Source organism: Ranitomeya imitator, chromosome 5, assembly GCF_032444005.1.
Source record: "Ranitomeya imitator isolate aRanImi1 chromosome 5, aRanImi1.pri, whole genome shotgun sequence".
NCBI lineage: Eukaryota > Metazoa > Chordata > Amphibia > Anura > Dendrobatidae > Ranitomeya > Ranitomeya imitator.
In genome coordinates, this window is record NC_091286.1 from 488105957 (window position 1) to 488131050 (window position 25094).

General features: G+C 42.4%; 1 protein-coding gene across 2 annotated transcripts in view; it reads left to right on the forward strand.

The window, feature by feature from the left end:
- Positions 1-24696, forward strand: part of SI (sucrase-isomaltase) — a 427600-nt gene extending 402904 nt beyond the window's left edge. For both annotated transcript variants that reach the window (XM_069727394.1, XM_069727395.1), the window contains 6 exons: positions 4758-4814; positions 7418-7542; positions 9861-9949; positions 23105-23145; positions 23823-23987; positions 24493-24696. In XM_069727394.1, the coding sequence (XP_069583495.1) occupies positions 4758-4814; positions 7418-7542; positions 9861-9949; positions 23105-23145; positions 23823-23987; positions 24493-24561 (546 nt within the window). In that variant the 3' untranslated portion in view covers positions 24562-24696. The remainder of the gene's footprint in view (positions 1-4757; positions 4815-7417; positions 7543-9860; positions 9950-23104; positions 23146-23822; positions 23988-24492) is intronic.
- Positions 24697-25094: the final 398 nt, after the last annotated feature.

The following is a 25094-nucleotide window of genomic DNA, read 5'->3' on the forward strand; positions in this document are numbered from 1 at the left end:
ACATTTAATGTGCTATCATTTTTTAGGAGGGAAATAACTACTTTTTATAAACACAAAACAAAATGTAATAAAATTCAGACATTTAACCCCTTAGTGACGGAGCCAAATTTTTGAAATCTGACCAGTGTCACTTTATGTGGTAATAACTCTGCAACGCTTCAACAAAGCCCAGTGATTTTGAGACTGTTTTTTCATGACACATTATACTTTAGGATAATGGTAAATTTAGGTTGATATGCTTTGTGTTTATTTATTAAAAATATCAGAAATTTGAAAAAAATGTTAAAAAATTAGCAATTTTCAAACTTTGAATGATTATCCCTTTAATCCCGATAGCCATACCACAGCAAAACATTAATAAATAATATTTCCCACATGTCTGCTTTACATCAGCACCATTTACAAAATGTTATTTTATTTTGTTAGCATTTTAGGAGGTTTAAAAATGTAGCAGCAATTTACATTTTTTTCAAGGAAATTTTCAAAATGTATTTTTTTAGGGACCTATCCATGTTTGAAGTGAATTTGGGGGTCCTATATATAGGGAAATCCCCACAAGTGATACCATTTTAAAAACAGCACCCCCTGACATATTGAAAACTGCAGTCAGGTAGTTTGTTAACCCTTTGGGTGATTTTCAGGAATTAATGCAAAGTGGCATGAGAAAAATGAAAATGTGTATTTTTACCACCTAAATGTCACTAACTTCTGAACAGATTACTACAGCCGTCAGACTCTAAAACCGCTATTTGGTCGTGAATTGCCATGACAAACATCAGGACCACACAATCATGATCTGAGACCACCAATTGGGATAAAGAGGAAGCCCCCACACTCTGTTAACCATTTATAATGATGTAGTCACTACTGACAGCAGCATCTAAGTGGTTAAATAGATTTGGATGGCGCAAACACTGATCATGGCTGATGCAGAAAGTTGTCAGCTATAGTGCACAACCGACAGATGCTGGATTGTTACCTGTATGGGGATATAAGTCTCTTATATCTCAGGTCAGTTAAAAGGCGTATTGGCGGTCACTAAGGGGTTAAAATGAATCTGTCAGCAGGGTTTTGATATGTAATCTGAAGGCAGGGGTTAAAACACAGATTTCACTGATGGATCACTTATCAGGATTTGTGGTATAGTTTACTTACCATGATGGTTTTATCATTAGGTGATTATTACTGCTGGGATTAGGTCTCATGTAAATGCTAACACGATCACACCCCATACTGTGATGCCTGGGGTGGGCAAGGTTAGCTTTCTCAGGTCTGCTTTATGAGAAATCTAAGAACTCTGATTGTGTTACAACAGCTGAACCTGTAGCAAAAACCCTTGTTTTAAACATTAACAGGGTAACTCCTCTGTATGAACATGACAAATATCACCTTTTTGGGGTTAATATATTGAAATATACATATATAATATAATGATCTTTTGATTAAATCTGCCCCCTCTCCCCCTCGAAGTGATGTTGGACGCCCTCAGTGAAGGGGAAAAGGTTAGTTTATTTAAACCAAGGGAAGAGATGTGGGGTTCAACTCCCCAATTACCCAACTTCTGGTTAATAGGGCGACAGCACTCTGTACCCTATGAGAATGCCCACCATTATTGATAATTGGGCACTTTATAAGCACAGACACTTCAGTCACTATTTTATTTTGGAACAAATCTTGGTCTCTTCTAGCTGATCCCTCCTCAATACTAAGTACAGTCCCCTGATGACTTCTCCTAATGGAGAAAGAAACGCGTCAGGAGGGATTTTTTCCTGGAGAATTAGTCTTTCTTTTGTACTGCCCTTGACAGGGTGGGAGCAAATGCAGGGGCTATGGCAGGGCAGAGTGAGGTATGCTCCTACCCTTATGGACGTGACCCAGATGACAGCCTGCATATGAATTGGATGAGATCCACACATTTTTCATCTTTTATTTTCACCTTATTGCACTATTGCACTTTTCTTGTTCGAGTCCCATCATCTTGTGTCAGGAATTATTGAATGGGTACGTATTGACTGCTTATTGCATTTTCCGTGAGATTAGTTATATCCTGACATTTAGAGGATGTTTTTCTGACTCTTTGCTATTCTGTTAGAAGTAACTTGCGTTTTTTTTTGTTTTTATTGATAATAATAAAAGTTATTTTTTAGTGTAACCTTTAGGCTATACATGTACAACAGCTTAAACCCAATGAACTAAGTGACACAATGTTGGATTCAGCGCATCTTTGTGTTTTTTTGTGTTTGTCACAAACACTTTTATTTTGCATATCTGCTTTAGTAGTCAAATGTTACATCCATATACGCTTCAATAAAATGCTGTGATATAGATGCTGGCTTGGATATGTACCTCTCTAAAATTTATTTAGTCATTTTTATGAAAGGAGTTTACATTTATTAAAGAAGATAAAAAATAAAAATGTAGAAATTTGAATGTGCAAGTCTTTTTTGCAAACCTGCTTTATTGGTCCAACTGTATATGGCACAATAATACTGCAACCTGCTGCCACATTTTTCTTTCCATTGTTGTTTCTGCCTAATTCCCTAGCATTTCTAATTACATCATTTTTGTCAAGAGTTAAATGAGAATGAGGTTGAAAAAATTGTAAAAACCTTATTATGGTGCTATATAAAATGTATGGTAAAAGAAAGAGAGACAACAGTAATGGACGGGGAGTGTAAAACAGAAAAATTAGCATACCACAGCAAAAAATGTCGGAGCCACCATCACCAATAACACAAGCCATCTGGGCTGTAGCACTGCAAATCACAGGCCACCATTAGCCTAGTTTGCCTCTTGCAAGTGTCCTAGTGGGGAAAAAGTGGAACATGTTACTTCTAACAGAGAAACCATCAGTTTCAGTCACTGTTCTACACAGAACAGCGTGCCTGATCATAAATTACTAGGGATAATTTGTGGACCATATTTTTAATTTGCAATGTATGTCCATGCACAGTGTAATTAAATGGGCTATTGGTTACTAGAGACAGTTACCATTTTTATGGAGTGGTCACTTGAAATATTTTTAATACAGTCCTAGGGGACCTAAAAGTGCTATAAATACAGCTGTGTGAAAAAGTATTTGCCCCTTCCTAATTTCCTATTCTTTTGTATGATTATCACCCTTAAATGTTTCAGATCACCCAAAAAATTGAAATATTAGACAGAGATAACACAAGTGAGCATACAATGCAGTTTTTAAATGAAGTTCTTTATTATTCAGGGAAAAATAAAATAAATCCAAACCTACAGGGCCCTGTGTGAAAAAATTGATTGCCCCAGCCCAAATTAAACATAAATTAACTGTGGTTTTTCACATCTTTGGGAAGCTGAGTTCAAATTTCCTTGCCACTCCAAGCCCTGATTTCTGCTACACCTGTTCTTAATCAAGACATCACTTAAATAGGATCTGCCTGGTAAAGTGAAGTAGACCAAATGATCCTCAAAAGCAAGACATCATGCTGCAATCCAAAGATATTCTGAAACAAATGAGAAATAATTAATTGAGATCTATTTGTCCAGAAAAGGTTATAAAGCCATTTCTAAAGCTTTGGGACTCCAGCAATCCACTGTGAGGGCTATTATCCACAAATGGTGATAACATGGAACAGTGGTGAACCTTGCCAGGAGTGTGCGACTGAGAAAAATTACCCTAAGAGCCCAACAACAACTTTTCCAAGAGGTAACATAAGACCACACGACAACATCAAAAACTGCAGGCTTCATATGCCTCAGTTAAGGTCATTGTTCATGACTCTACCATAAGAAAGAGACTGGGCAAAAATGGCTTGTATGGCAGAGTTCCAAGATGAAAACCACTGCTGAACAATAAGGCTCATCACAGTTTTGCCAGAAAACATCTTGATTATCCCCAAGACTTTTGGGAGAATACTTTGTGAACTAATGAGACAAAAGTTGAACTTTTTGGAAGGAGTTTGCCTCATTGCATCTGGCATAAAAGTAACAGAGTATTTCAGAAAATATTCAGAACATCATACCTAACAGTAAAATGTGGTGGTGGTGAGATGGTCTGGGGCTGATGCATACTTGCTGGGGTATATGGAACCATGAATTCTCCGTCTACTGAAAAATCCTGACCTGAAGTATGTTGTTCATGCTCAGAAACCCTACAGTGTGGCTGAATAACAACAATTATGCAAAGATAAATGGGCCAAAATTCCTCCAGAGTATAATAAAAGACTCACTGCCAGTTATCACAAACACTTGATTGCAGTTGTTGCTGCTAAGGGTGGCCCAGCCAGTTATTAGGCTTACGGGGCAATACATTTTTCACACAGGGCCCTGTAGGTTTGCATTTCTTTTTCTCTTAATAATAAAGAACTTAATATGAAAACTGCATTTTGTGTTTGCTTGTTTTATCTTTGTCTAATATTTAAATTTGTTTGGTGATCTGAAACATTTAAGTGTGACAGACATGCAAATGAATAGAAAATCAACACTATGTCTTTAAGGCAATTGGAGTACCTGCCAATTAATTTTTTTCTTAAACTTTGCCGAACCTGGATTCAATCATCGCTAACATTAATGTATTGAACCTGATTAAGAAAATAAAGATGCACAAAATAGTCATTTTATATACCAAAACATTTAGCATTTTCTACAATTATCAATAAACTAAACCATGCAGCAGAATTATTTCTTCTTATGTACAATTGTTGCATTTGTCTTTAGTAATCTTTGTGATTACATTTTACTGCTGACAATTATTGATACATGACAAATATGTTTTTCTGTTTTAGAAACAAACAGAAGTAGATGCCTATATACCAAAGGCTCGTTGGTATAACTATCATACGGTAAGATTGGGTGTCATACTAAGGCCCTTACTAAATGTTTTGGGAGGTGAAAGGGAATAAATTGGGCAGTTTAAGTTACTATTTACAAAATCTGTCGTTACATCAAAACTCAGGAAGAAATGTTGTCTAAATCTTCATGTGTGCTTTCGGTTAAGCCTTTCTTGACTGGGCCATTTTTCATTTTTCCATTTCCGTTTTTCCCTCACCTTCTTCCAAGAGCCAGAATTTTTTTTATTTTTCAATTCAAAAAACCGTTTGAGGCCTATGAGAATTTATATATTTGAAGGACATTATTATTTTTTTATGTCATGCACTGGAAAGCGAGTAAAATTCCAAGTGCACTGAAAATGCAAAAAAAAGTACAATTCACAATTTTTTTTTATTCATTTACAATGTTCACTATAAGCTAAAACTGACAGGGCAAAAAGATTTTCCAGGTCAGTATATTTTCACAGATACCAATCATGCTTAATTCTTGTTTTTGTTTTATTTAAGAAGTGAAAAATATTCGGAAACTTGTAAAAAAAAATATATTTTGCTTGTGTTGCCATTTTCTGAGATCATTACACCTTATGTTTTTGGGATTAAGAGGCTGTGTGGGGCATTTATTTTTTTATGCCCTGGGCTGATGTTTTAACTGATATCATTTTGGAATAGATATGATGTTTTGATCTCCTGTTATTACATTTGATTGCGGCGAGCAAAAAAAAATGTAATTCTGGAGTTTCGCTTTTTTTCTCATTTACCAACTGAATTAACTAATTTTATATTTTGATGGATTAGACTTTTATGAACTCAACTATAAGAAATATATGACAAAGAAAATAAATATGCATATAACATATGGTGCGAGTCTGGGAATATAGCAATGTATAAACTTACCCCTAACAATGAAAATAATTTACTGAGAAGTGAATTACTCCCAAACTATTACATACCCATAATAAATTACTATTGGATTAGCCACAAACCATCAAGATGACCTAGAGTAAACACATTTTTATTGAAAAAATATTTAATAGAATATGCATATGTACATTCAGTGTAGTAATGGTGTAATAAGGATGAAAACGTGCAGGAGGAAATTCAATAACCCATAGTACATCAGCTTATAAGGGAAAAGGAATACATAGGAAAAAGATTTGATTATATTTTTCCTATTAGTAATATTATTTTGACTCATCTTGGTGGCTTGTGGCTACTCCAATAGTAATTTATTTTCAGAATACCAAATATGTGAGTTTCTTATTGTTTTATTGGGGCAAAGGGGAGGTGATTTGAATGTTTGTTTATGTTTTTATTTTCATATTTTTTTAAAAGATTATTTTAACTTTTTACTATTTTTAATAGTCCCCTTAGTGAACTTGAATCAGCAACCATTTGATCTCTTGTGTTATACATACCAGTGCATCCTCCATAGTACACGCCTGCGCAAGTTAAGATTGCCTTGCGCAGGCGTGTACTACGGCTGACAGAGAATGAACTTCAATCCAATATTGTGGCCAGCATGCAGCCAGCGGGTAAGGAAAGGGTGAATCAAACACCTGAAAACTCCGCCCATATGACCGAAAACCAGTCCCACCAAATTCAGGTGACAGGTTCCCTTTACAGGGAACCTGTCAGCATGGTTGTACACAGTAACCTACAGACACTGTCAGGTTGGCGCCGTTATACTGATTAAAATGATACTTTGGTTGATGAAATCCATCTTGTGGTTGTTGTTTAATCTTTATTTTCAGTTTTGACTTAATAATATGTTGGTACTCCGGGGCGGCCTGTGGGGGGTCTACATGTGGTGCTCTGATTAGCTATTCATAATGAAGACTGCTGACAGATCACTAAACCCTCAGTGACATGGCCCCTAGTTTACATAATGAAGATTATATATACATATTGAAAACAAAAACATTCTGCCGGCAGACGCCAGGCGTGGCACCTCATCTGCAGCATTATAGCATTTGTACTGTGTGTAGAATTAATATGGTTAAGGTTATCTTTATATTAAAAAAATATTGAAAATGGTGCCCACCGCACCTGCGCAGTAGCAGTTATCGGTGTATATAGGTACTGAGCCCTGGCACCTGTGGACTGCAGTACTTTGCTCTGCCCTAAACAGGGCAGAGAAATACGCCTGCTCATGAACGCGATCCCGGGGAGGCTGTGTGAATGATGTAGCGTTGCGTCATGTTCAAGAAACGAGCAGGAGGGCGGCGATCATAAGAAGATGGGAGGCACCGGACCAAGACCAGCGACACCCATCGGACTGGACCACCCTGCAGGTGAGTGTAATAAAACTTATTTTTCAGGTCGGGTTGGGGACTTATATACAGCATTATAGAATGCTGTGTATAAGCCCTGAAAGGTGATTGCGGTATCTTATATTTGCCAACACTGCTGACAGTTTCACTTTAATCAGTATAACGGTGACAATCTGACATTGTCTGTAAGTTACTGTGCACAATCCTACAGGTTCCCTTTAAATGCAACACTCTCACGGTCACACGGACTCTGAAGGAAACAGCGGCACACATACTCAACCTCCAATCCCATAACATTAATGATGCATTTTACTAAAATGTAATAAAAATATGTTTCCATTATAGGGTAATGTGGTTGGAGAAAGGGGTAAGAAAGTGAAATTGAATGCTCCGCTTGAAATCATTAATCTTCATGTTAGAGGTGGATATATCATACCATGGCAAGATCCTGCTAATAACACTGTTTACAGGTGGGCAGATGACATCATTGACATTATTATTTTTATTATTTATGTATTGTGTTGTAATTGTATAGATACAACAGCTACCATATTGACGCAAAATGAATAAGAATGGCAATGCTATACAAATAATGGAGAGGGCCAGTGCACTTATGCTACTAACCTAGCAAGACAATATTAGTTATATTGATACATCAGAAACTCTTCAAAATCAATCATAAGGCAATTGTATTTGATTACCTATGTTTCTCTTTAACAATTTCCAGTTACTGATTGTAGAAGTAAGTACTTTAAGGACATGAGGAAGTCAGGGCACTTTACACAAATGGGTACTGTCACTGTGCCCAAGTGATCAATGCATGGAGAACAGTAGCAACACAGCTTCACTGCCACCACAAGTATCATTCCAAAAGTAACTAAATCAGTGATCCAATTAAGCCTGACCATTTCTGCAGTGTAATATATAAAGGGGCCCTATTAGCAGTGCTGAGCACTGGCAACATGGTTACTGGATCTCTTATCACTATGAAAATAGCTGGTTGATTTCTACGCACCCATAATCATTAAAGTCCATCATTATTTTAGTTCTGTTTTTAAAGTAATGTGTTCCATATTTTCCAAACAGTGTATACCTTTAGAACAATATGATGTATAACAGTAAGCAATTACAGTGGCTTGCAAAAGAATTCATCCCTTTGGCTTTTTACCTATTGTGTTACATTACAAACTAGTGATGAGCGAGTATACTTGTTGCTCGGGTTTTCCCGATCACGCTCGGGCGATCTCCGAGTATTTGTAAGTGCTCAGAGATTTCGTTTTTGTTGCCTCAGCTGCATGATTTACAGCTGGTAGCCAGCTTGAATACCTGTGGGGATTCCCTAGCAACCAGGCAACCGCCACATGTACTCAGGCTGGCTAGCAGCTGTAAATCATGCAGCTGAGTCAACAAAAACTAAATCTCCGAGCTCTAATAAATACTACGAGATCACCCGAGAAAAGAGCACACTCGCTCATCACTAATTACAACCTGTGTTTAAATATTTTTGTAATCCAATTTGTGTGTGATGCATCATCACAAAATAGTCTAAGTTGGTGAAGTGAGAAAAATGTAGGCATAACTTAAATTTATGGGATCAAATAACTAAAATTGTCATTTGCATACGACTATTCACCCCTTTTGCTATGAAGCCCCTAAAAGTTTCTGGTGCAAGCAACTACTTTCATAAGTCATATGCTTAGTGAAAGGAAGTCCCCCTGTGTGCAATCTAAGTGTCACATGGTCTGTCAGTACATGCACTCATTTCTGTAAAGCCACAGAGGCTACAACAACATTAAGCAAGAGGCACCACCAACCAAACAACAATATCAAACAAACCAGGGACAAAACACTAAGAAGTAAACGTCGGGGTTGGGTTATAAAAAATATTCCAAACAGCAACACAAAAGCACAATTGTAATTTTCCAAAAAGCAAATTAGACCTTACAATAAAAATGACAAGCTCAATTACATCTCCAAAACACACTACTATGAATGTTCAAAAACTGATTGATTGATTGATTGTTTGATTGATTGCTATGAATTATTTCTCCTATATGGTCATCCACACAGTTCATCTAGTACATTGTTTCCGAATCCCCATCCCTACGGCCTCCAACACATCATGTTTTCAGGATTTCCATAGTATTTCACTGGTGAGAGAACCTGTGGCAGTTTCTGAAGCCTTAATAATACTATGCAATACCAAGGAAATTGTGAAAACATGACGTGTTGGGGGACATGAGGACTGGAGTTTGGGAAGCATTGATCTAGCACATGCACTGACAAGGAGATTGCTCTGCCTTCAACAGAGCAGTGCTAATGAGATTTGTATGAACTGTGTGGATGTTATAGGAGACATCATTCATGTCAATCACAAGCAGAGTGGTGCCTATGGGTGGCACAAAAGATAAATAGAACGTCCATTAGCTTACATTGCGGGACTACTATAAAATACTTTTTGTTAAGTGTGTAAAGGGTTAAAAGATGGTGATTATATAGAGGAAATCTGGTAATCCATAAGCACGAGACCTTGGTTATGCAGTAAATGGGGTTAAAGTGGTTTAGATTCGTGTCTAAGAACAGGTAAATGATTACAGTACTTAATATGAGTGACTGACCAAGTGATTTATTTAGAGTTGATGTATTTAGAGGATTGTTTTCAACAACTACTTCACTGTGCATTTTTTTTCCTTTACATGATCTAGATCAACACTGTATGATGATAGATTGAAGTTATACAACAATAAGTAACTTTAAAAAAAAAATATAATGTTTCTTTTAATTGCAGCCGCAAAAATTTTATCGGACTTTTGGTAGCTTTGGATGATTTGGAAAAAGCTGAAGGCAATCTTTTCTGGGACGATGGGGAAAGTATAGGTAAGTTCTTCCTAATAATAATACAAGAATGTACTGTATAAAATACAATTCACTAAAAACGTTTGGTAGGTTAACAACGTTGGTCTGGAGTATCTTGGGCCCACAGGAGGAATTGACTCTAGGCGCCCATCTTACATCTGTATGCAAATATCTGTTAGCCATTATTACCATTATAGTGGAGCTTTGACTTTAAAACAAAGGATGCTCCTGCACATGTACTGTGCACCACCCTAACTGTGTTTTACAATTACAATAGTTGCATTAAAGGGCTTCTTTGGTTAAAACACACCATGGGCTTCACAGGTTAGTTGATAACTTGTTGATTATTTGAGCAGGACCATTGGAAACCTCATTAATTGGAAGAATTGAGAAGTTTTATTCCCATTATAAAATGGAATGGCAGGTGGAATGTCTGACCGCAACTCCATTTATTCTGTTTGGGGTTTCCAGAAAAAAGTAAGCGCAGTGTTCGCAGTCATTTAAGGAATGAATGGATCAGTGGTCAAGTCGCACATGCTGTTCCAGTTTAATAGGGAGAAAAGCTCTACATTCTGATGATCGGTGCGGGTCCCAGACCTACACCAATCAATAAGTTATCACTTATCCTGTGGAGAGGTGATTACTTGTATTTACCGGAGAACTGGAGAGAAGGTGTGTCAGGTGTTGGGATTCTCCCGCTGCGCAGGATAGAGCCCAAGCATTATCTGGTACTGTTTTCTCCCATTCAGGTCTGGATGCTGCGATTGCTGCTCAGCACAGATATCGGTCCCAGCATCTTGCTCATGCTTATGGTATACGTTTGGCTACTGCTGGCTCTTCAGCCAAGTCTATGGTAATCAGTGATATGCAGGTGCAGCCTTGTGCTCTGGAGTTTAAGTCCAGAGATCACTTTATTGAGCATGTCCCTGATGTAGCATCTTCTTATTGGTGGTCAGACATTACATAGTAACATAGTTATTAACCCCTTCATGACCCAGCCTATTTTGACCTTAACCCCTTCCCGACCTTTGACGCATACGCTGCGTCATGAAAGTCGGTGCCATTCCGACCCATGACGCAGCATATGCGTCATGGAAAGATCGCGTCCCTGCAGGCCGGGTGAAAGGGTTAACTCCCATTTCACCCGATCTGCAGGGACAGGGGGAGTGGTAGTTTAGCCCAGGGGGGGTGGCTTCACCCCCTCGTGGCTACGATCGCTCTGATTGGCTGTTGAAAGTGAAACTGCCAATCAGAGCGATTTGTAATATTTCACCTAAAAAACTGGTGAAATATTACAATCCAGCCATGGCCGATGCTGCAATATCATCGGCCATGGCTGGAAACACTTATGTGCACCCACCCCACCCCTCCGATCGCCCCCCCAGCCCCCCGATCTGTGGTCCGCTCCCCTCCGTCCTGTGCTCCGCTCCCCCGTCCTCCTGTCCGCTTCCCCGTGCACCAATCACACCCCATGTGCTGCAATCAAACCCCCCCGCACTCCGATCCCCCCCCCGCACACAGCGACCCCCCCGTGCTCCGATCCACCCCCCCCGCACAGCGATCCCTCACCCCGTGCTCCAATCCTTCCCCGTGCTCCAATCCTCCCTCCCGTGTTCCGATCCACCCCCCATGATCCGATCCACCCCCCCGTGCTCCGACGCCCCCCCGTGCCCTGATCTCCCCCCCCTTATACTTACCTGGCCGCCCGAGGTCCGTCCGTCTTCTTTCCTGGGCGCCGCCATCTTCCAAAATGGCGGGCGCATGTGCAGTGCGCCCGCCGAATCTGCCGGCCGGCAGATTCGTTCCAGAGTGAATTTTGATCACTGAGATATATCCTATCTCAGTGATCAAAATAAAAAAAATAGTAAATGACCCCCCCCTTTGTCACCCCCATAGATAGGGACAATAAAAAAAATAAAGAATTTTTTTTTTTTCACTAAGGTTGGGGTAAGAACTAGGGTTAGGGTTAGGGGTAGGGTTAGGGGTAGGGTTAGGGTTAGGGGTAGGGTTAGGGTTAGGGGTAGGGTTAGGGGTAGGGGTAGGGTTAGGGCTAGGGTTAGGGGTAGGGGTAGGGTTAGGGGTAGGGTTAGGGCTAGGGTTAGGGTTTCGGTATGTGCACACGTATTCTGGTCCTATGCGGATTTTTCCGCAGCGGATTTGAAAAATCCACAGTGCTAAACCGCTGCCGATTTATCGTGGATTTACCGCGGTTTTTCTGCGCATTTCACTGCGGTTTTACAACTGCGATTTTCTATTGGAGCAGTTCTAAAACCGCTGCGGAATCCGCAGAAAGAAGTGACATGCTGCGGAATGTAAACCGCTGCGTTTCCGTGCAGTTTTTCCGCAGCATGTGTACAGCGATTTTTGGTTCCCATAGGTTCACATTGAACTGTAAACTCATGGGAAACTGCTGCGGATCCGCAGCGTTTTCCGCAGCGTGTGCACATACCTTTAGAATTAGGCTATGTGCACACGGTGCGGATTGGCCGCTGCGGATCCGCAGCAGTGTTCCATCGGGTTTACAGTACCATGTAAACATATGGAAAACCAAATCCGCTGTGCCCATGGTGCAGAAAATACCGCGCGGGAACGCTGCGTTGTATTTTCCGCAGCATGCCAATTCTTTGTGCGGATTCCGCAGCGTTTTACACCTGTTCCTCAATAGGAATCCACAGGTGAAATCCGCACAAAAAACACTGGAAATCCACGGTAAATCCACAGGTAAAACGCAGTGCCTTTTACCCGCGGATTTTTCAAAAATGATGCTGAAAAATCTCATACGAATCCGCAACGTTGGCACATAGCCTTAGAGTTGGGTTGGAATTAGGGTTGTGGTTAGGGTTAGGGGTGTGTTGGGGTTAGGGTTGTGGTTAGGGGTGTGTTGGGGTTAGGGTTGTGATTAGGGTTACGGCTACAGTTGGGATAAGGGTTAGGGGTGTGTTGGAGGTAGAATTGAGGGGTTTCCACTGTTTAGGCACTTCAGGGGATCTCCAAACGCAACATGGCGCCACCATTGATTCCAGCCAATCTTGTATTCAAAAATTCAAATGGTGCTCCCTCACTTCCGAACCCCGACGTGTGCCCAAACAGTGGTTTACCCCCACATATGGGGTACCAGCATACTCAGGACAAACTGCGCAACAATTACTGGGGTCCAATTTCTCCTGTTACCCTTGAGAAAATAAAAAATTGCTTGCTAAAACATCATTTTTGAGGAAAGAAAAATGATTTTTTATTTTCACGGCTCTGCGTTGTAAACGTCTGTGAAGCACTTGGGGGTTCAAAGTGCTCACCACATATCTAGATAAGTTCCTTGGGGGGTCTAGTTTCCAAAATGGGGTCACTTGTGGGGGGTTTCTACTGTTTAGGCACACCAGGGGCTCTGCAAACGCAACGTGACGCCCGCAGACCATTCCATCAAAGTCTGCATTTCAAAAGTCACTACTTCCCTTCTGAGCCCCCACGTGTGCCCAAACAGTGGTTTACCCCCACACATGGGGCATCAGCGTACTCAGGAGAAACTGGACAACAACTTTTGTGGTCCAATTTCTCCTGTAACCCTTGGGAAAATAAAAAATTCTGGGCTAAAAAATTATTTTTGAGGAAAGAAAACGTATTTATTATTTTCACGGCTCTGCGTTATAAACTTCTGTAAAGCACTTGGGGGTTGAAAGTGCTCACCACACATCTAGATAAGTTCCTTTGGGGGTCTAGTTTCCAAAATGGGGTCACTTGTGGGGGGTTTCTACTGTTTAGGCACACCAGGGGCTCTGCAAACGCAATGTGACGCCCGCAGACCATTCCATCAAAGTCTGCATTTCAAAAGTCACTACTTCCCTTCTGAGCCCCCACGTGTGCCCAAACAGTGGTTTACCCCCACACATGGGGTATCAGCGTACTCAGGAGAAACTGGACAACAACTTTTGTGGTCCAATTTCTCCTGTAACCCTTGGGAAAATAAAAAATTCTGGGCTAAAAAATTATTTTTGAGGAAAGAAAACGTATTTATTATTTTCACTGCTCTGTGTTATGAACTTCTGTGAAGCACTTGGGGGTTCAAAGTGCTCACCTCACATCTAGATAAGTTCCTTTCGGGGTCTAGTTTCCAAAATGGGGTCACTTGTGGGGGGTTTCTACTGTTTAGCCACATCAGGGGCTCTGCAAACGCAACGTGACGCCCGCAGAGCATTCCATCAAAGTCTGCATTTCAAAACGTCACTACTTCACTTCCGAGCCCCAGCATGTGCCTAAACAGTGGTTTACCCCCACATATGGGGTATCAGCGTACTCAGGAGAAACTGGACAACAACTTTTGGGGTCAAATTTCTCCTGTTACCCTTGGGAAAATAAAAAATTGCGGGCTAAAATTCATTTTTGAGAAAATAATTTTTTTTTTTTATTTTCATGGCTCTGCGTTATAAACTTCTGTGAAGCACTTGAGGGTTCAAAGTGCTCACTACACATCTAGATTAGTTCCTTTGGGGGTCTAGTTTCCAAAATGGGGTAATTTGTGGGGGATCTCCAATGTTTAGGCACACAGGGGCTCTCCAAACGCGACATGGTGTCCGCTAATGATTGGAGATAATTTTCCATTTAAAAAGCCAAATGGCGTGCCTTCCCTTCTGAGCCCTGCCGTGCGCCCAAACAGTGGTTTACCCCCACATATGGGGTATCTGCATACTCAGGACAAACTGGACAACAACATTTGTGGTCCAATTTCTCCTATTACCATTGGCAAAATAGGAAATTCCAGGCTAAAAAATCATTTTTGAGAAAAGAAAAATTATTTTTTATTTTCATGGCTCTGCATTATAAACTTCTGTGAAGCACCTGGGGGTTTAAAGTGCTCAGTATGCATCTAGATAAGTTCCTTGGGGGGTCTAGTTTCCAAAATGGGGTCACTTGTGGGGGAGCTCCATTGCATAGGCACACAGGGGCTCTCCAAATGCGACATGGTGTCCGCTAACAATTGGAGCTAATTTTCCATTCAAAAAGTTAAAAGGCGCGCCTTCCCTTCCGAGCCCTGCCGTGTGCCCAAACAGTGGTTTACCCCCACATATGAGGTATCGGCGTACTCGGGAGAAATTGCTCAACAAATTTTAGGATCCATTTTATCCTATTGCCCATGTGAAAATGAAAAAATTGAGGCGAAAATAAATTTTTTGTGAAAAAAAAGTACTTTTTCATTTTTACGGATCAATTTGTGAAGCACCTGAGGGTTTAAAGTGCTCACTAGGCATCTAGATAAGTTCCTTGGGGGGTCCAGTTTCCAAAATGGGGTCACTTGTGGGGGAGCTCCAATGTTTAAGCACACAGGGTCTCTCCAAACGCGACATGGTGTCCGCTATCGATGGAGATTATTTTTCATTCAAAAAGTCAAATGGCGCTCCTTCCCTTCCGAGCCTTACCATGTGCCCAAACAGTGGTTTACCCCCACATGTGAAGTATCGGTGTACTCAGGAGAAATTGCCAAACAAATTTTAGGATCCATTTTATCCTGTTGGATAAAATGGATCCTGAAATTTGTTGAGCAATTTCTCCCGAGTACGCCGATACTTCATATGTGGAAGTAAACCACTGTTTGGGCACACGGCAGGGCTCGGAAGGGAAGGCGCGCCTTTTGACTTTTTGAATGGAAAATTAGCTCCAATTGTTAGCGGATACCATGTCGCGTTTGGAGAGCCCCTGTGTGCCTATGCATTGGAGCTCCCCCACAAGTAACCCCATTTTGGAAACTAGACCCCCCCAAGGAACTTATCTAGATGCATACTGAGTACTTTAAACCCCCAGGTGCTTCACAGAAGTTTATAATGCAGAGCCATGAAAATAAAAAATAATTTTTCTTTTCTCAAAAATGATTTTTTAGCCTGGAATTTCCTATTTTGCCAATGGTTGTAGGAGAAATTGGACCACAAATGTTGTTGTCCAGTTTGTCCTGAGTACGCAGATACCCCATATGTGGGGGTAAACCACTGTTTGGGCGCACGGCAGGGCTCAGAAGGGAAGGCACGCCATTTGGCTTTTTAAATGGAAAATTAGCTCCAATCATTAGCGGACACCATGTCGCGTTTGGAGAGCCCCTGTGTGCCTAAACATTGGAGATCCCCCACAAATGACCCCATTTTGGAAACTAGACCCCCAAAGGAACTAATCTAGATGTGTGGTGAGCACTTTGAACCCTCAAGTGCTTCACAAAAGTTTATAACGCAGAGCCATGAAAATTAAAAAAAAAATTCTTTTCTCAAAAATGATTTTTTAGCCCACAATTTTTTATTTTCCCAAGTGTAACAGGAGAAATTTGACCCCAATATTTGTTGTACAGTTTCTCCTGAGTACGCTGATACCCCATATGTGGGGGTAAACCACTGTTTAGGCACATGCTGGGGCTCGGAAGTGAAGTAGTGACGTTTTGAAATGCAGACTTTGATGGAATGCTCTGCGGGCGTCACGTTGCGTTTGCAGAGCCCCTGATGTGGCTAAACAGTAGAAACCCCCCACAAGTGACCCCATTTTGGAAACTAGACCCCGAAAGGAACTTATCTAGATGTGAGGTGAGCACTTTGAACTCCCAAGTGCTTCACAGAAGTTCATAACACAGAGCAGTGAAAATAATAAATACGTTTTCTTTCCTTAAAAATAATTGTTTAGCCCAGAATTTTTTATCTTCCCAAGGGTTACAGGACAAATTGGACCACAAAAGTTGTTGTCCAGTTTCTCCTGAGTAAGCTGATACCCCATGTGTGGGGGTAAACCACTGTTTGGTCACACGTCGGGGCTCAGAAGGGAAGTAGTGACTTTTGAAATGCAGACTTTGATGGAATGGTCTGCGGGCGTCACGTTGCGTTTGCAGAGCCCCTGGTGTGCCTAAACAGTAGAAACCCCCCACAAGTGACCCCATTTTGGAAACTAGACCCCGAAAGGAACTTATCTAGATGTGAGGTGAGCACTTTGAACTCCCAAGTGCTTCACAGAAGTTCATAACACAGAGCAGTGAAAATAATAAATACGTTTTCTTTCCTTAAAAATAATTGTTTAGCCCAGAATTTTTTATCTTCCCAAGGGTTACAGGACAAATTGGACCACAAAAGTTGTTGTCCAGTTTCTCCTGAGTAAGCTGATACCCCATGTGTGGGGGTAAACCACTGTTTGGTCACACGTCGGGGCTCAGAAGGGAAGTAGTGACTTTTGAAATGCAGACTTTGATGGAATGGTCTGCGGGCGTCACGTTGCGTTTGCAGAGCCCCTGGTGTGCCTAAACAGTAGAAACCCCCCACAAGTGACCCCATTTTGGAAACTAGACCCCAAAAGGAACTTATCTAGATATGTGGTGAGCACTTTCAACCCCCAAGTGCTTTACAGAAGTTTATAACACAGAGCCGTGAAAATAATAAATACGTTTTCTTTCCTCAAAAATAATTTTTAGCCCAGAATTTTTTATTTTCCCAAGGGTTACAGGAGAAATTGGACCCCAAAAGCTGTTGTCCAGTTTCTCCTGAGTACGCTGATACCCCATGTGTGGGGGTAAACCACTGTTTGGGCACACGTCGGGGCTCAGAAGGGAAGTAGTGACTTTTGAAATGCAGACTTTGATGGAATGGTCTGCGGGCGTCACGTTGCGTTTGCAGAGCCCCTGGTGTGCCTAAACAGCAGAAACCCCCCACAAGTGACCCCATTTTAGAAACTAGACCCCACAAGGAACTTATCTAGATATGTGGTGAGCACTTTGAACCCCCAAGTGCTTCACAGACGTTTACAACGCAGAGCCGTGAAAATAAAAAATAATTTTTCTTTCCTCAAAAATGATGTTTTAGCAAGCATTTTTTTATTTTCACAAGGGTAACAGGAGAAATTGGACCCCAGTATTTGTTGCGCAGTTTGTCCTGAGTATGCTGGTACACCATATGTGGGGGTAAACCACTGTTTGGGCACACGTCGGGGCTCGGAAGTGAGGGAACACCATTTGACTTTATGAATACAAGATTGGCTGGAATCAATGGTGGCGCCATGTTGCGTTTGGAGACCCCTGATGTGCCTAAACAGTGGAAACCCCTCAATTCTACCTCCAACACTAACCCCAACACACCCCTAACCCTAATCCCAACTGTAGCCATAACCCTAATCACACCCATAACCCCAACACACCCCTAACCACAACCCTAATTCCAACCCTAACCCTAAGGCTATGTGCCCACGTTGCGGATTCGTGTGAGATTTTTCAGCATCATTTTTGAAAAATCCGCGGGTAAAGGGCACTGCGTTTTACCTGTGGATTTACCGTGGATTTCCAGTGTTTTTTGTGCGGATTTCACCTGTGGATTCCTATTGAGGAACAGGTGTAAAACGCTGCGGAATCCGCACAACGAATTGACATGCTGCAGAAAATACAACGCAGCATTTCCGCGTGGTATTTTCCGCACCATGGGCACAGCGGATTTGGTTTTCCATATGTTTACATGGAACTGTAAACCTGATGGAACACTGCTGCCAATCCGCAGCCAAATCCGCACCGTGTGCACATAGCCTAATTCTAAAGGTATGTGCACATGCTGCGGAAAACGATGTGGATCCGCAGCAGTTTCCCATGAGTTTACAGTTCAATGTAAACCTATGGGAAACAAAAATCGCTGTACACATGCTGCGGAAAAACTGCACGGAAACGCAGCGGTTTACATTCCGCAGCATGTCACTTCTTTCTGCGGATTCCGCAGCGGTTTTACAACTGCTCCAATAGAAAATCGCAGTTGTAAAACCGCAGTGAAATGCGCAGAAAAACTGCGGTAAATCCGCGATAAATCCACAGCCGTTTAGCACTGCGGATTTATCAAATCCGCAGCGGAAAAATCCGCAGAGGAACAGAATACGTGTGCACATACCGAAACCCTAACCCTACCCCTACCCCTAACCCTACCCCTACCCCTAACCCTACCCCTACCCCTACCCCTACCCCTAACCCTACCCCTACCCCTAACCCTACCCCTAACCCTACCCCTAACCCTAACCCTAACCCTACCCCTAACCCTAACCCTAGTTCCTACCCCAACCTTAGTGGAAAAAAAATTATTATTATTTTTTATTGTCCCTACCTATGGGGGTGACAAAGGGGGGGGGGCATTTACTATTTTTTCTTATTTTGATCACTGAGATAGGTTATATCTCAGTGATCAAAACTCACTTTGGAACGAATCTGCCGGCCGGCAGATTCGGCGGGCGCACTGCACATGCGTCCGCCATTTTGGAAGATGGCGGCGCCCAGGAAAGAAGACGGACGGATCCCGGGAGGCTAGGTAAGTATAAGGGGGGGGGAGATCAGGGCACGGGGGGGCGTCGGAGCATGAGGGGGGTGGATCGGAGCATGGGGGGGTGGATCGGAACACGGGGGGTGGATTGGAGCACGGGGTGGGGGATCGCTGTGCAGGGGGGTGGATCGGAGCACGGGGGGGATCGCTGTGCGGGGGGGTGATCGGAGTGCGAGGGGGTTTGATTGGAGCACGGGGGTGTGATTGGAGCACGGGGGGAGCGGACAGGAGGACGGGGGAGCGGAGCACAGGACGGAGGGGAGCGGACCACAGATCGGAGGGCTGGGGGGGGCGATCGGTGGGGTGGGGTGGGTGCACATAAGTGTTTCCAGCCATGGCCGATGATATTGCAGCATCGGCCATGGCTGGATTGTAATATTTCACCAGTTTTTTAGGTGAAATATTACAAATCGCTCTGATTGGCAGTTTCACTTTCAACAGCCAATCAGAGCGATCGTATCCACGGGGGGGTGAAGCCACCCCCCCTGGGCTAAACTACCACTCCCCCTGTCCCTGCAGGCCGGGTGAAATTGGAGTTAACCCTTTCACCCGGCCTGCAGGGACGCGATCTTTCTGTGACACAGCATATGCGTCACAGGTCGGAATGGCACCGACTTTCATGACACATACGCTGTGTCACAGGTCGGGAAGGGGTTAAGTTTGAAGGAAGACTTTAAGTCCATCTAGTTCAACCCATAGCCTAACCTAACATGCCCTAACAAGTTGATCCAGATGAAGGCAAACAAAAAAACATGTGGCAAAGAGTAAGCTCCACATTGGGGAAAAAAATTCCTTCCCGACTCCACATACGGCAATCAGACTAGTTCCCTGGATAAACGCCCTATCAAGGAATCTAGTATATATATATAACCTGTAACATTATACTTTTCAAGAAAGGCATGCAGTCCCCTCTTAAATTTAAGTAACGAATCACTCATTACAAACATCATACGGCAGAGAGTTCCATAGTCTCACTGCTCTTACAGTAAAGAACCCGCGTTTGTTGTTATGCTTAAACCTTCTTTCCTCCAGACATAAAAGATGCCTCCTTGTCTCAGGTCTATGGTTAAAAAGATCATAGAAAGGTCTTTGTACTGTCCCCTCATATACTTATACAATAAAATAAGATCACCCCTTAGTCTTCATTTTTCCAAACTAAATAGCCCCAAGTGTAATAACCTATCTTGGTATTGCAGACCCCCCAGTCCTCTAATAAGCATGGTTGCTCTACTCTACACCCGCTCTAGTTCAGCTATGTCTTTCTTTAGCTTCATTAGCTGCTCTGGTGATGTGGCAGCACCAGTTTGGCCTGCGGGCGATATCTCGACTGACTGGGCATCAGAGTTTGTGGTGGAGCCTAGTCTATAAAAGGCTGTCAATGGCGCATTATATTGTATTAGTGTGAGTTTGTCTATGCTCAATGACTGTACACATTGGCAGGCAGGTAGCACACTCATGCGGTTTTGTACCCTTACCTCAATGCAAGAGTCTCTAATTTGCTACAGGCTTTGGGTGCCGGTGAGGCACAAGTCCGGTAACTGGGGTAACTAGCCACTTGGCTTAGCAGCTCTTTTGTTCATGTATGCAGTTAGCACAGTTCAGTTACAGAGCAAGCTCAACCCTCATGCTTCCTCTCAATGAAGTTGACAGGGTATTGTACCTAGCGTCATAAGAGATTCTTCTCTTGGCACAGCATCTGCTTCATTCATATGTGTGGATAGCACAGTTTAGTTGCAGAGCAAACTCAATCCATGTGCTAACATCCCTGTGATATTAACAGGGTATAGTACTTAGCATTCTTAGTGCAGTACCTCTCTGTGAAGTAGCTGAGCTTGGTACTCAGTGTTCCATTCACTCTGTGTGGCGTTAACTCAGTGTGGTTAAGGTAGCACTTGCTGTTTTGTTCCATCATTTGTTCACACTAGCAGCAGGTTCTTCTCTGCATGGTGGACCACGGGTTGCGATTGCACTTTATTTTATATTATATTTAGTGCAGTTTTCCCACCCTAGCAAGGTGTAAGTGCACCTTGTTTCAAGTATTTAATCGCTAATGGAAATAAAGAATCCTTCTTCTTCACTTTTCTTCATCATCTGGCACAGACCTCAGTCACTTCTTATTGCCAGGACTCGTCGCTGCAGAAAATAACACAGTTATCAATAGCTGATCACTTCTAGAGCACATTGCAAGACATATTCACAATGCCAAATGAAGAAAAAAAATGACATAGTGCCAACATGCACAGTAACATGGAAACAGTATTCTAAAAAGTAAATAATATTAAACAAGTATATTAAACCTGTCTCCTATCAGCCTCCTACAGTAATTATGTCAGGCCACCATAAACTAATAATGTAGGTTCCTCATTTTGGCCATCATACAATAATTACGTTCCTCAACCTGGCCCCTTTAATAAGGTCCCACATTTTGGGCCCCCATATCTCTGGTACTGGCTCCATATCCTGTCTCCACATCCCTGGTCCTGGCCCCTATGTCTCAGGTCATGTCCCCTATGTCCCTGGTCCTTGCCACATGTCCCTGGTCCTAACCCCAAGTCCTGGCTCCTTGTCTCTTGACCATGTCCCTGGTCCTGTTCCCATGCCCGAGGTCCTGGACCCATGTCCCTGGCCATGGAATCATGCTGCATGCCCCATTTCCAAGTCCCTTTGTTACTGGCTCCATGTCCCTGGTACCTGACCCATTTCCCTTCTCCTAGCCCCATGTCTCTTGTGCTGGCCCCATGTCTAGGCCCCATGTCCCTGGCCCCATATTCTGGCCCCATGTCACATGTCCTGGCCCCTGATCATGTCCCCCTGATGTCACTGATCATGGCCTCATCTCCTGGCCCCATGCCACTGTTGCCATGTTTCTGGTCCTGGCTTCATGCCATTGACCCAATATCCTGCCCCATGTCACTTGCTCTGACCCATGTCTCAAGCCCCATGTCGTGGCCCCATTCCCTTGTCTCCATGTCTCCGGTCCTGGTTCCATGTGCCCAGCCCAAAGACCTAGCCCCATGTCCTGGCCCAATGCCCCTGGTCCCATGTTATTGATCCTGACCCCATGCCCGTGGCTCCATGCCCATGGTCCCATGTCCTGGCCCCATACCCCTGGCCCCATCTCAATGGTCTTGGCCACTGTTCAAGCCCTATGCCACTGGCCCCATGTTTCTAGTCCTGGCCCCATGCGCCCAGCCCCATATCCTGTCCCCATGTCACTTGTGCTGGCCCATGCCCCGGCCCTATGTCCTGGCCCCATGCCCATGGCCTCATTTCCCTGGCCCCTTGGCCCTGGCCCCGTGTCCCTGGTCCTGGCCCCAAGTCTTAGCACCATGTCCTAGCCCCATGTCCTTGATCCTGGCCCCATGTCACTGGCCCCATGCACTTGGTCCCTTGTCATGCTACAGAAGCAAAAAAAAAAAAAAAAATATATATATATATATATATATATATATATATATATATATATATATATATATATTCTTCCTACCTGCCTGTGCTCCCGCTGCCACGTGGTATCCTCTCTGCAAAGCCATCATGGTCATGTTAAAATGGCCGCCGACCTATTAGAGGCCGGTGGCTGACATCAGTTTGCCTGTCTAGGTAACTTTCACGTGCCACCTGCGATGTGTGGACTTATGTCAGCAACTGGCCTCTGAAAGGTCGGCGGCTGTATTAACTATTCCAATCCAAAAAAAGTCTGCACCGCAATACATTCAGGTGAAACCAGTGGGCCCCCTGTGCATCCTCCCTGGAGAACTGATAAAGCGGTTTAGAATGAAACAAAAAATGAAAAAGTTAGAAAGGTCAACATGGTAAAACAAAGGCAAGATCTGTCTTACACTAAACTTGATATTAACATTTTCTTTTTCTCATTTAATAGAAATGACGAGTTATTTCCTGGGAACGTTCACGGCTGATAAGGTACACAGCTTTTCAAAGCACAGATAAACATGTTTTCTTGGAAATGTTTCTCTTGTACCCAGTCCAATAGCTGCCTTCAAAGGTCTCAAATAAGCGGAATTCACTGAAGCAGAACAGCATCAAAATCATTTTTTTTTTAATCTCTGTGAATTTTTGATAAATATATGGATGTTTAGATAATTAGAAAGAGAGAAATATGTTAAAGCAAATCTGTTAACAGGTTTTTGTCACCTTGTCTGAGAGCATCATGATGTTGTGACAGAGACCTTGATTCCAGCTATGTATCACTTAGTTTCCTGGGTGCAGCAGTTTTGAAATGGATCTGTGTATTACCTCGCCCACACCCCTGAATTGGCAGCTTTCTGTACACATAGTGCATTGAGAGAAAGCTGTTCATCAGTGGAGGGAGCGGGGATACAAAGAGCGGCAAGCCTAGAAGACACGCAAAAGCTAGTCCAATGATAATCTCGTGATAAAATATTGATATTAATGAGCCTACCGCGAACAGGCTAGTAAGTGACACACCACTGGAGTCAGGGTCTCTGACCCTACTTCATGCTGCTCTCATATTACATAGCAAAAACCTGGTGACCGCTTCCCTTTAATGTTGCTTTCGTGTATATTATAAATAGTAGAATTATTTTATACGTAAAACTCTTATTTCTATGTTTAAACAGAAAACTGTCAAATGCGAAGTGAAATCGAATAATTATCTATCATGGCAAAATCCCCTCTATCTTGGACACGTATATGTTTGGGGCCCTGGAACAAGTGCAAGCAGTGTTTCAGTTACACATAATGGTACGACTGATGCCATTACAGATTTTACAGTAAATGGGGAGGTAAGTTTCATATGCCAATCATAGACTATTGCACGTAGATTTTTCTTGAAATGACAACATTATTACAATAATCATTTGGATAAATTATAAAGTTTAAGGTCAGAGATGACATTTGAGGAAGGTTGGCAAGAAAAGCGAGAGGAAAGTGAATTTTCTGCATCACATAAGTTGAGAAGGAGGAATTTCTATTATGAGTACCCTGGAAAAATATGAAAAATAGAATATTTATTGATATTAATTCACCGTGAGCAGGTTTTTTTTTTTTCTTATGGCGAGGGCAGGTTATTTACCCTGTAAAGTACATGTTCTTATGTTCTTGGCACACTACACTTTTTCTTTTTGAAATACCCTGCTGAAAAAGAGCTGCGATGGGCGAAGTAGTCATATAGTGTATCAAATATTTCAATACAGAGATATGAGGCACTCACAATGTCTGTCATTTATTTGGATTAAAGTTTTAATAAATTAATTTGTGTGTTTTTATTATTTTAATTTTTTTTTGCAGGTTCTAGAAATCCATCTAACAAACAAACAGTACAATTTAGCGAATCCAATTACAATGACTTGGACATGAGATCTGGAAACCTGCACTTGAAGATGATTTTATAATTAACATTTACTTTTTTTTTAGATTCCATCAATATATTATCTTTTGACAATGTAAATATTGCTTACATCAATGAAATAAAATTTCTGTATTTGACTAAAATATCTGGGGGTAAGCGTTTCTTAATTACAGATAGTATCCATTCATACTATTATTATTATTTATTTATATAGCACCATTAATTCCATGGTGCTTTGCATGAGAAAGGGGTTACGTACAGAGTTGTAGATATCGTTTACAGTACACAGGTTTACAACGACAGACTGGTACAGAGGGGAGAGGACCCTGTCCTTGCGGACTTACATTCTATGGGATAATGGGGAAGAGACAGAAGGTCGGGGGTTGTGGCAGCTCTGGTGGTGGTGAGGCGGCAGCTCTGGTGGTGGTGAGGCAGCAGCTCTGGTGGTGGTGAGGCGGCAGCTCAGGTGGTGGTGAGGCGGCAGCTCAGGTGGTGGTGAGGCGGCAGCTCTGGTGGTGGTGAGGCGGCAGCTCTGGTGGTG